At 44.5% G+C, this 12,437-nt stretch overlaps 1 protein-coding gene across 1 annotated transcript in view; it reads right to left on the bottom strand.

Annotated features, from left to right (window-relative positions):
- ADSS1 (adenylosuccinate synthase 1) overlaps positions 1–12,437 on the bottom strand; it is a 119,985-nt gene that overhangs the window by 29,764 nt on the left and 77,784 nt on the right. The window contains exons 3-5 of the mRNA XM_069734272.1: positions 4,808–4,870; positions 2,062–2,112; positions 1,920–1,986 (exon numbers count right to left, since the gene is read on the bottom strand). Of these exons, the coding sequence (XP_069590373.1) occupies positions 1,920–1,986; positions 2,062–2,112; positions 4,808–4,870 (181 nt within the window). The remainder of the gene's footprint in view (positions 1–1,919; positions 1,987–2,061; positions 2,113–4,807; positions 4,871–12,437) is intronic.

Genomic DNA, 12,437 nt, shown 5'->3' on the forward strand with positions numbered 1-12,437 from the left:
CCAGTGCAGCAGTTAAACCCCTTAGATGCAGTAATACGGCAGCAGTTAAGGGATTGGACATGGGGGAACGTGTCTGTGGCGCCCCAGGGTCCTGGTCATCATAGTAGCATTGCTTTCCTCCCAGGGAGAGTGGTGTTACATTTGGAAGCGATGAAGGATATCTTTTATCAGGTAACCACCATGCATACAACATGTTCACACTCCAGGCCAGAAGGGGGAGCTCTAAGCCTAGTTTAGGGTGAACTCCCCTATAAATACATTCTGATCTGGAGGGAAAAGAGTTCAGTTCAGAAAGTTACAGACAGGGAAGAGAGCAGACAGGTCTGAAGGGGCCGTGTAGTCTGAAGTACTACAACTCCTGGAAAGAGACATGCAGAAAGCCGAACATTGTTCAGTGAGCGTGAAGGAGAGCGAAGCACAGGAGAGTAACATTAGGGGAGACCAGCTAAGAGCAGGCTGCCTCCCTCTGAAGCGCAGATAACTGGTAGCTGGACCACCGAGGTTGTAAGGGACTCTACGACTTACAGCAGAGACCGGCAGGACAGCTGAACTGCAAGTTATCTGTCCGCCTCACACACCTGAAGATACAGTAACACATAGAGCCCGGGGCGTGATAGAGTCCCTGTAAAAAGGCTTGAGTTACCCGTCATACAGGTATTGTCCTGTCCTATATGGGGGACAGAAAGAAGAACTGTGAGGACCTTATCTGAAGCCATAGGCAGTAAGGGACTACAACACCACCGCGCTAGAAGAAGGCTTTTAACTCCACCTGGTAAAGGGGACTCTGGATTCGCTTCCAAGCCGGCCGGACCCTGCCTGCCCTGTGATCTGGTACCCTGGATTGTGGCTGCCTGAAGTCTTCAGTAAACCAGGTAAAGAGACTGCAAACCTGTGTCCTCGTTCTTTACTGCACCATTCACCATCTTCCATCTATACACCGGGAGCCCTGGGGATATACTTCACCTGTGGGAAGTTATACCATGTAGCTGCCATAACATCACCCCAGAGGACTCCTTAAAGTAGCGTCGGTCCCCACTGACCGAATACCACAGGTGGCGTCACGAACATAAATTCTATTCACCAAATCCCTTTAAAGACTTTCCCCTTTTACATGGGCGCCCAGGGCAACGGCCCGGGTCGCCACTGTGACATCCCCCTGTGAACACTGGACTCGCTGCCGGGTACCCCACGGTCCTGGCGGGCGACTCATGTCCCTTCCAAGGTCCAACACAATTGTGGGGCATCGGTGGTGTTATCATGGTAGATAGAGGTCTACTGAAGGCTTCGTGTCTGCCATGTTTGTACAACTTTAAAGCCCGGCCTTCATAGTAGATTCAAGTCTCATAGGGTGTGTATTAGCATTTTTTTTAAAAAATATGTAAAAACCCTTATTTTTGTATCTTTTTGTGAGTAACTGTAAAAACTAAAGTAACATTATAACATTTATTCCCTATTGTGAACGACAAAGGTTTAAATGTCAGAATCTCTGGTGTTTGGTCACTTCCCTACCAAAACAATGGAGTATAAAGGGGATCAGAAGGTTATATAGACCCCAAAATGGAAATGACAAAAACTACAGCTTGGACAACAAGAAAACAAACCCTGATACAACGTTGTCAACAGCAAAATATCTGATTATCGCTTTAGGAGAGGAGAAAAGAAACAAAAGTAAAGAGTGGGCCCCTGGGACGCTGTGACCCGTGGGCCCGCAGAAACCAGGAGCCTGCCCCGATAGTGTGTCCTACAGTGTATGCAATGACCCATATAGTATAGGTGGCTTATATTATATGAAGTGTTGTATATTGCAGAAAAACAAATATTTCCATATATTTTGACTATCGTAACATCCAACATCAATCATTATAATGACCGACTAGAAGAAAATCACTAACAGCATGAAGGGGTTGTAATATAATTACTTTTTCCCGTCTTGAGCTTGTCTCTGGACTTCTTGGAGACCGTCAACTGCCTGGTGAAAGTCACATACTACACGGGGGACAAACATCGGTCAGTCTGGGAGAAACACACGTATACTAGATTTATTACACCTCCTACACTTACCAATATGAGCTCGGTCGGATATGATCAGCCTTTTCTCCCAATCTTTTAAACCTATAAAAAAATACAATACACGGTATATAGGAAAGCAAAATTGTACAGGCTTTAAAGGGATTGTGCTGGGATAATGAAAGATGGCTACTTTCTTTCAAAAACAGCAACATTCCCATCCACATGGTTTGGGGTAGTACCCTTAAAGCAGATTTGTTATCAGATTTCAAAATACAAATTGCATACATTATTAAATAGATTTTTCAAGACCTGGTGGGACAGGTTTAGTTACTTTGAAAAGCCTTGTCAAAATGGCTTAAAAATCATTTATCAAAGGCATTCCTAGCTTGATTGACAACTCCTCGGTATCCCTTCTCTCTGCTGCAGAATCTCCACCAAGTCTAATTGACAGATTCTCAGTGTACTCCCTTCTTATAGCTGAGGCTTCACCCTCCTAGCCCGCTTGACAACTCCTCACTATCCTTACTGCTGCTGAATCCATGCCCACCTAGCCTGATGAACAGCTCCTCACTGTCCCTCTTCCCTGCTGCTGAATCCCACCCACCATCCCTGTTCCCCTGCTCCTCACTGTCCTTCTTTCCTGCTGCTGAATTTCGCCCACTTAGCTTGATAACACCTCCTCTTCCCTGTGTATCGTGCTATCCTGAATAACTGGTCCTTAGTGTCCTTCCTTCCTGCTGCTGTTGAATCCCTGCCCACCTACTCTGACTGGTAGTTCCTCAGTGTCCCTCTTCCCTGCTGCTAAATCTTCACTAAATCTTCACTCACCTAACTGGTCAGACAGCTCCTGTGTTCCTCCTCCTTGCTGCAGAATCCCTGCCCACCTAGACTGATTGATAGTTCCTCAGTGTTCCTCCTCCTTGTTGCTGAGTCTTCACCCATCTAGTATGATAGAAAGCTCCTCACTGTCCTTCTTTACTGCTGTTGAATTTCTCCCACCTAGCTGATAACAGCTCTTCTCTGCTTCTGAATTCTGCTATCCTGATTGACTGGATCTCTTTGTCCCTCGATCCTGCTGCTGAATTGCTGCCCACCTACCCTGACTGGTGGTTCCTCAGTGTCCCTCTTCCCTGCTGCTAAATCTTCACCCACCTAACTGGTCTGACAGCTCCTCAGTGTCCCTCCTCCTTGCTGCTGAATCCCCGCCCACCTAGCCTGATTGGCAGATCCTCAGTGTCCCTATGCCCTGCTAAGATCTCACGCTGCTCTATGCAATCTGCAGCTGTCAGTCGGGCTATGTGGACAGACACTGAATTTACATTGGTCTCATGAGCTCTCTCACTCTTAAGTCACACTCTTAAAATGTTCAATTTAATATCAGATACATACAGCCATGGACTTTCAGAGTGAGTACACCAGACTCATCAGATCCAACGGATATATTTATGCAGTTTTTATTTTGAAATCTTGTAACAAATCCACTATATCTTTGATTTCTGTGAGCTGCTATAGCACAATTAACCACAAACAAGTGTGGCGCTGTTTAGGAATGGAAACAGCCATGATTGTTTAACCCTTTAAGGCCACAAGTACATCTGTAAGAAGAAATTCTGGAACCCCCTTTTGAGATTTTGTCTACAATGGAAATCTTGGAGACAATCCATTATTCAACTGAAACTATCCATTATATCTGCTGATCCCTGGGGATCCTGTCTCTGATACCCTTCACTTCAGATTCCCAGGGAAAGCCTTAGCTAACTGGATATTTTTCCTATAGTGGCCACGGGAGGTGAAATATAGTATTACATGCCAGACATTTAGGTTATGTGCACACGCTGCGGAATGGTGTACGGATTTTTCCGCACTGATTTTGGAAAATCCGCAGGTAAACCGCACTGCGGAATTACTGTGGATTTTCTGCAGTTTTTGTGCGGATTCCACCTGCGGTTTTACACCTGTGGATTCCTATTGAGGAACAGGTGTAAACCGCTGCGGAATCTGCACAAAGAATTGACATGCTGCGGAATATAAACCGCTGCATTTCCGCGTTTTTTTCCGCAGCATGTGCACTGTGGATTTTTTTTTTTCCATAGGTTCACATGGTACTGTACAACGCATGGAAAACTGCTGCGGATCCGCAGCGTCAAATCCGCTCTGGATCCGCAGCAAAATCCGCAGCGTGTGCACGTAGCCTGAAATTCAAGAATGCGGCCTCTTTTACGGTTTATTTTGTTTTGTTTTTTTACTTAATTGCATGTATTTTGGGCTAAATATAATTTTCGCAATTGTGTTTAATTACACATTTTGCACCGTTTGCGTCTGTGTCGCACTGTTTTTTGCAAGCTGCAGAGTGAGTTTCCTGAAAATCTGTCAGCAAGCTCATTCCGACAAGGACCACAGACCACATCAAAAGGAAAGAAAATCTTTCCTGTGGTCATAATTCAGCAAAATGGAGCTCAGAAAAAAACATAAAAAAGAATCACAAAGCCCATTAACAGATTCTCAGTCATAGCCCAGGAGCTATAGAAAGCAAATGGTGCAAATTTTTTAATGAAACCCAATTACAAATTTTTTTTAGCCCAAAATAAATGCATTTACATGAAAAAAATTACGGTACCAAAAATTGTTAATCTCCTTAGATGGGCCAAACTGTGGACCCATTTCTCTATCATCCATGATGTATATGGACATAATTACCATATGCTATTTTTTTCATCTTAGTCTTAGTATTTTTCTCTCTGCTCCTGTGTTTGTCCTTGACTCGAAATCTTTCAGACGAGCGATTAAAGATTTTTACCTTTTTTTTCATTTTTTTCCGCCTCTTCAAAAAGTCCTGGCAGATGTATGACGACCCCATTACCTGTTGGGAATACACAAGGAGCTTTAAAAAAAAAAATGGGCAAAAAAATAAAATTCTTCACTGTTTTGTGCATCAGTGAGAAGTGCAGGGACGCTGCCATATAACACTGAGCTGCGCATACGACTCTGCGGAAATATATGGACTTCAGAGCCAACTCCAGATCGCCAAGTAATACATCTACTCCGAAAAGAAGCGCACATCAATTCCCCTAAGGGATATAGATTACAAAGTACATAAAGCGATCGGAGGAAAAGCGCAATATTAATACGACACTGGGGAAATATGCTGCGGCTCCATTTGTCATCGGTAAACAAGAATATATGACCAGTTTGGGAATTTTAAAAGAACGTTTTTATAGATCTGCTTCCAGCGTAAGATAAACTCGGGGCTTTTTGCCATAAAATCCCATTAAGTGAACAGGCAGAGCGTTCAGGTAAAAGAATAATAGTAATGATGTAAAATACCGCACTCGCCGGAGCGACGCTCATCTATTTATGGACCTGAGCTTCCGCATAAACCTTACGGAACAACAGATAGATTTTGCCGCTTTTATGGATCTTTCTATCATTTTGGCTTTTTTTTTTTTAGGTGGCGTGCAGATATTTTCTGGGTGAATTAACGGGAATGTAGAAGCTTTGATTCTTGATTGTTTGATTGAGCATAAAAGTCTGCAATGGACTGTAACAATGGAAATATACAGTGAGGCCGGAGGGCTGTGGGATGGGGACTACTAACTGAATGGTTCTTGTCAGCTTAGAACTGCACGTCTGAATGTACAATAGTAGTGTGGAGGTCACCAACTCTACTACATCCATCCATCCATAAAAAGAGAGCTGCAAGTGTCTAGGGCTGAAATATCACACGCAGAAGCTAATAAATATCCAATTTAAGTCTGATTTACATAATCACACAGCAAAGCTAAAATTGTGCCTCACCCAGGGGCATACTGTCCAAAGTGCAGACCATGTAGCCCCTATAACCTGGGCATCATACTGTGTGTTGGTGACTGTGGGGGCCATCATTCTGTATGTGGGGAGCTGTGTGGGCATCAGACTGTGTGTGGAGGAATGAGACTGTGTGTGTGGGGCTGTCGAGTATCAGAAAGTGTATGTGGGGGAACTGTCGGGCATCAGACTGTGTGTGTGGGGGGGGTCTGTGGAGGGATCATGCAGTGTGTGCGTGACTGTTGAGACATCATGCTATGTGTGGGGAGCTGTGGGGGCATCAGACTGTGCATGTGGGGGCTGTCGGATATTAGACTGTATGTGGGGGGACTGTCGGGCATCAGACTGTGTGTGGGGGGCTATTGGGTATCAGACTGTGTGTGGGGGGACTGTACAGATCATGCTGTGTGGGGGACTCTAGGGGCCATCATATTGTGTGTGTGAGACTGCAGGAGCATCATACTGTGGCTGTAGACATTGTACCATTTGTGGGCGACTGTGGAGGCATCATACTGTGTGTGGGTGACTGTTGGAGCATCATATTGTGTGTGTGGAGCTGTGAAAGCATCAGAGTGTGTGTGGGGGGGGCTGTTCGGTGTCAGACTATGTATGTGGGGAGACTGTCGAGCATCCAGCTGTGTGTGGGGATTCTAGGGACCATCATATTGTGTGTGTGAGACTGCAGAAGCATCATACTGTGTGGTTGGGGGGCTGTAGACATCATACCATTTGTGGGTGACTGTGGAGGCATCATACTGTGTGGTGTGTGGGTGACTGTGGAGGCATCACACTGTGTGTGGATGATTGTGAGGGCATAATGCTGTGTGTGGATGATTATGGGGCATCATGCTGTGTGTGGGGTGCTGTCGGGTATCAGACTGTATGTGGGGGGAATGTCGGGCATCAGACTGTGTAGGGGAGACAGTAGAGAATCATGCTGTGTTTGGGTGACTGTTGGGGCATCATACTGTGTGTGGAGAGCTGTGGAGGTATCAGACTGTGTGTGTGAAGGGAACTGACGAGCATCAGACTGTGTGTGGGGGGGATTCTAGGGGCCATCATATTGTGTGTGTGGGACTGCAGGAGCATCATACTGTGTGGGTGGGGGACTGTAGAGACATCATACCATTTATGGGTGACTGTGGAGGCATCATACTGTGTGTGGGTGACTGTGGAGGCATCATACTGTGTGTGTATGATTGTGGGGGCATCAGACTGTGTGTGGGGGACTGGAGGGATCATGCTGTGTGTCGGTGACAGTTGGTGCATCATAGTATGTGGGGGGCTGTTGGGTATCAGACTGTGTGTGTGGGTGGACTGTCAAGCATTAGACTGTGTATGTGTGCAGGGACTGTTGAGCATCAGACTGTGTGTGGGGGACACTAAGGGCCATCATATTGTGTGTGTGAAACTGCAGGGGCATCATACTGTGTGGTTGAGGGCCTGTAGACATCGTACCATTTGTGGGTGAATGTGGAGGCATCATACTGTGTGTGAATTACTGTTGAAGCATCATACTTTGTGTGGGGAGCTGTAGAAGAATCAGATTGTGTGTGTGGGGGCTGTTGGGTATCAGACTATGTGTGGGGAGACTGTCAATCATCCGGCTGTGTGTGGGGGATTCTAGGGGCCATCATATTAAGTGTGTGGGACTGCAGGAGCATCATACTGTGTGGGTGGGGGACTGCAGACACATCATACCATTTGTGGGTGACTGTGGAGTCATCATACTGTGTGTGGGTGACTGTGGAGGCATCATATTGTGTGTGGATGATTGTAGGGGCATCATTCTATGTGTGACTGACTTTGAGAGTGTCCTACTGTGTATGTGGGAGCATTATACTGAACTCCTCGTATTTTCTCCCTCTATTAACCTACCTTTGCCTGACATTGCCATCTCCGTGTGTGGTTCCACCATTACTCCAAAGCAACATGCCCACTGCCTTGGGGTCATACTTGATTCTGAGCTTTCATTCACCCCTCACATCCGATCACTGGCTCACTCTTCTTATATGTATCTCAAAAACATTTCTAGAATTCGCCCTTTTCTTACTTTCGATTCTGCAAAAACTCTTACTGTTTCACTTATTCATTCTCATCTGGACTATTGTAACAATCTATTAATTGACCTCCCTCTTACCAAATTTTCCACTCTCCAATCTGTCCTGAATGCTGCTGCCAGGATCATATTCCTCACCAACCGTTACAACGATGCCTCTACCTTGTGCCAGTCATTACACTGGCTACCCATCCACTCAAGAATCCAGTACAAAACTACTACCCTCATCCACAAAGCACTCCATGGCTCAGCACCACCGGTCATCTCCTCTCTGGTCTCAGTCTACCACCCTACCCGTGCCCTCCGCTCCGCTAAGGACCTCAGGTTAGCATCCTCAATAATCAGAACCTCCCACTCCCGTCTCCAAGACTTTACACGTGCTGCGCCGATTCTTTGGAATGCACTACCTAGGTTAATATGATTAATCCCCAATCCCCACAGTTTTAAGCGTGCCCTAAAAACACATTTGTTCAGATTGGCCTACCGCCTCAACGCATTAACCTAACTATCCCTGTGTGGCCCATTCAAAAAAAAAAAAAAACATAATCAGGTTCCTCGTATCATGTTCTCATACACTTTATGCAGTTAATAGCCCTCTGTGTCTGTACTGCTACATACTTAGGCAGTTAACTGGTTCATGCAGCTTTACAGGAACACCTGAGCCTTACACTATGGCTGGTCCGAATAACTAAAGCAATTGTTACCATCCACCTCTCGTGTCTCCCCTTTTCCACATAGTTTGTAAGCTTACGAGCAGGGCCCTCATTCCTCTTGGTATCTATTTTGAACTGTGATTTCTTTTATGCTGTAATGTCTATTGTCTGTACAAGTCCCCTCTATAATTTGTAAAGTGCTGCGGAATATGTTGGCGCTATATAAATAAAATTAATATTATTATTATTATTATTATACTATGTGTGGCGGCATTATACTGTGTGTGGCTGACTTTGGGGGCATCATACTGTGTATGTGGGGCTGTGGGGGCATTATACTGTGTGTTGGAACTATGAAGACATCATACTGTGGGGGGCACTTTAGGGGAATCATACTATGGGGACATTATACTGCGTTGAAGGTCACTGTGGCAGCATCATACTTTGCTGGAGGCATTGTAGGGTCATCATACCTTGCATGTGAGGGGTGACTTTGATGTGAAGTAGTGGTAAAATTCTGTCTGTGTGTGTCAGGGGGGGCATTTTTGAGGGCATCATATTCTATTAGGGCCATGAAATGGGTCATGCAGTTGGATAGAACGTGGGGCTGCAATATTGGCAGAATTACTGTGCACATGTCGCAAAACTGATTTTAAAAGTTAGGAGGTATGAGCCTTCTTACTTTGTTGAATATTTTTGGGGGGTATAGAGGTGGGGGGATTATGACCTTTGCTATGGGGCCCTGTGATGTCTATGTATGTCACTGGTCCCACCCATCTGTATGTTCTTTATATGATTCTATAGGTAACCCCTTTGTCCGCATTACGGAAGTGGTGCCAGGCCACTGTTATGTCTCTGTATTTCTCCAGTTGGAAAGTATTGATTTATTCTATTGTTGATAGGACTGTAAATGGTCGGTAGCAAAGACTGAGCCTAGACTGATAACCAAGCTGATGTCTAGTAATTTGCGGACCTCACTCTTCACAGCCAACTTTTAGGGTAATTGCACAATAATTGGAATTTGGTGGGAATTTTTCAGATTTTTTTTTGCCGCAAATCTGCTGTGTTTAACAGTTTAAGCAAAGTAGGAAAACTACTGCCCGCAGTGTGTATAAAGACGCTATGGAGCTGTTCGTTTTTTGGTGTGTTTATGAGGAACATGAAAACACACATATAAAAAAAGCAGTTGTGTTTTCTTTAAATGGGGTGTCCAGGACTTTAACATTGATGGCCTATCCTTAGAATAGGTCATCAATGTCTGATCAGTGTGGGTGCAACACCCAGCTCCGTACCGATCAGCTGATCCTGATGTTGGCGGCCGGAATCGCTCAGTGGACAGCCCAGCTCCAATGACTGCACAGTGGCCGCGGTCGGGTACTGCACATCCACCTCCTATTCAAATCAATTGTGGGCGGATGTGCAGTACCTGTCCGCGGCCACTATACAGTCGGCGAAGCTGTGCAGCTGTAACTGAGCAGATCCAGCCGCTGTCGACATCGGGAACAGCTAATCGGTGGGGGGGGGGGAGGGGTTGCACACCCCCACTGATCAGACATCAATGAACTATCTTAACGACAGGCCATCAATGTTAAAGTCCCGGGCATCCTCTCTAAGTGATTTATCCCAGCATTTCTGTGCTAAAAAATGGATGAAAAATCCTGCTTCAAATTTGTACCAATAGCGCATCAAAAAAGGGGAAAAAACACAAAGAAATGCAGCAAAAATTGAGAATTTGGAGCAGAACTTGAGTACTTTGGTGTGGGAAAAAAGCAGAAAAAACACACCAGAAGAAAGCACTTCAGAACATGGTCTCGGGGTATTTCATGCAGGAAATCTGCAATGTTTTACCGTACCAGCAAAAGGGATAAGATTGGACAAAATGTAATACACATGCAGAGGAAAAAAAATTTGAGTATCAAAATCTGCAACTTTTCCAATGAAATCCACAATTGCAATCACTAGTTTTGGTGCAGTTTTTGCACTGCAAACAGCACATGTACATTAGCAGCAATAAACTGACTCTGACAGAATGGAAGCTAAGGTGCAAAGGTCATTGTGAAGGGAGGGGGAGGAGGTGAGCTTTCACATTGCCTTTTGTGATTGGTGGATCCTGTGTTATTAGCTGTGTATAGAGGGGTTACTTGTTTCTGTCATCCTGAGGCTGTGTGCACACGTTGCAGATTTTCCGAGTTTTTTCGCTATAAAAACACGAAAATAACGCATACATTATGCATCCCATCATTTAGAATGCATTCCGCAATTTTTGTGCACATGATGCATTTTTTTCCGTGAAAAAAAAAGCATCGCGGTAAATAACGCAGCATGGTCATTAATTTTGCGGATTTTTTGCGGCTTTTCCACTATATTATTGCATTGGGAACCTCCGGAAAAATCCGCAAAAAAAAAAACGTAGTAAAAACGCGGTAAAAATGCGAGAAAAACGCATGCAGATTTCTTGCAGAAAATGTCCTGTATTTGCTCAGGAAAATTCTGCAAGAAATCCTGAACGTGTGAACATAGCCTGACTCTGCTGATAAGGAGTCTGTTGAAAACTCTTCCTGAAGGACAGGAAGTAACAGTCTAAAAATGCCCCAGTGGCCAGTGTGAAAATTGCAAGATTTCTCTTCTTTTTTAAAAACTAAATACTGTGATATGAACAAAACACCCATTGCCAAATATTTTTAACAATACATGTAACACAAAAACCTGATTTAAACAATAGATCAATTTCTGATGATCCTTTAAAGACAGAATCCCTAGGAGTGACCGGAGATTGCAGCACATCAATCACCACTGTCTTTGAGTGCCAGGGATTTTACCATTTACGGCCTCATTGTTCAGGCACTGCATGGTGGTGGTATTTGGACACTGAATAACAGTTTAATGTTTGCGTGGAATGACAGTATTGTGTAGGAAAGCTATGGCGGTTTTATATGGTCACTATGTGGTGGTATTATTAGGATACCGCACAATTATATTATTTAGGAATTGTATGGTGATATAACTATGCAGAAAAATGCATTTAGGGTCTTGTAGAAAGCTGGAGAACAGATATGACCAATTCAGAAATCCAGCCTGATATAACAAAGCCGAATAAGGTTTAAACTTTTCTTACAAACTTTTCTTTAAAGTTGATAAAACTTAAAAACTGCTGAAGACATAACTTTTTGGATTAATTTTTTCTCCCTTTCGGAGTAAAATGTCTATAAAAGTAAGGTCTAATGCAGACATCTGTGCAAATCGGTCCGAGCACAGACTGCACGCGTGTCACAGCTTCATAGACATGGTCAGACATTCCATTGGTTCAACCTGTCCATTATGAGGAGCTGTAGGACTGCAAAGGGCCCATATGTTGTCCTTGCACAGGGGCCTCTTCTGTCTGTGTCCGCTCTGGCTCATAGACATATATGAAGCTGTGACATTCGGGTCGGGAGTGCCGCATCTAGTCCGTGCTTGGATGTTGGCATATCTCCATGAGCACTAATAGTTGTATGTGTGGCTTTGTCTGACACCTACTCGAAAATAGTAGCAAGACTATGTATGAATCAGTGCCGTTCTTTTATTTCACCACTAGATGTCATGATAGCAAAAGGGATTCATTTCAGAATTTAACACTCCATGTTATGTACTGCCCTTCAGTGGCGGACACCAACAGAAGAGGACTCTGTGCTAGGACAATATATGGGCCCTTTGCAGTCCAATAGCTCATCATAATGCCCAATTCCTCCTGCTTTGGATGTGGTAGTGGCCCCCTTACCTTTCGGGTCCCTGGTTGCTCCAATGGGATGTCCGCTCTGCTGCAAATGATTCTTTGGATCAGTCTATGATTTACATCCTCTTTACCATTTCGATATGTAAATCCCAGTGTGATTGGTCTTTTGTGATTTAATTGGCACATTTGCTCTATATGG

This window comes from Ranitomeya imitator, chromosome 1, assembly GCF_032444005.1.
Source record: "Ranitomeya imitator isolate aRanImi1 chromosome 1, aRanImi1.pri, whole genome shotgun sequence".
NCBI classification, from domain to species: domain Eukaryota; kingdom Metazoa; phylum Chordata; class Amphibia; order Anura; family Dendrobatidae; genus Ranitomeya; species Ranitomeya imitator.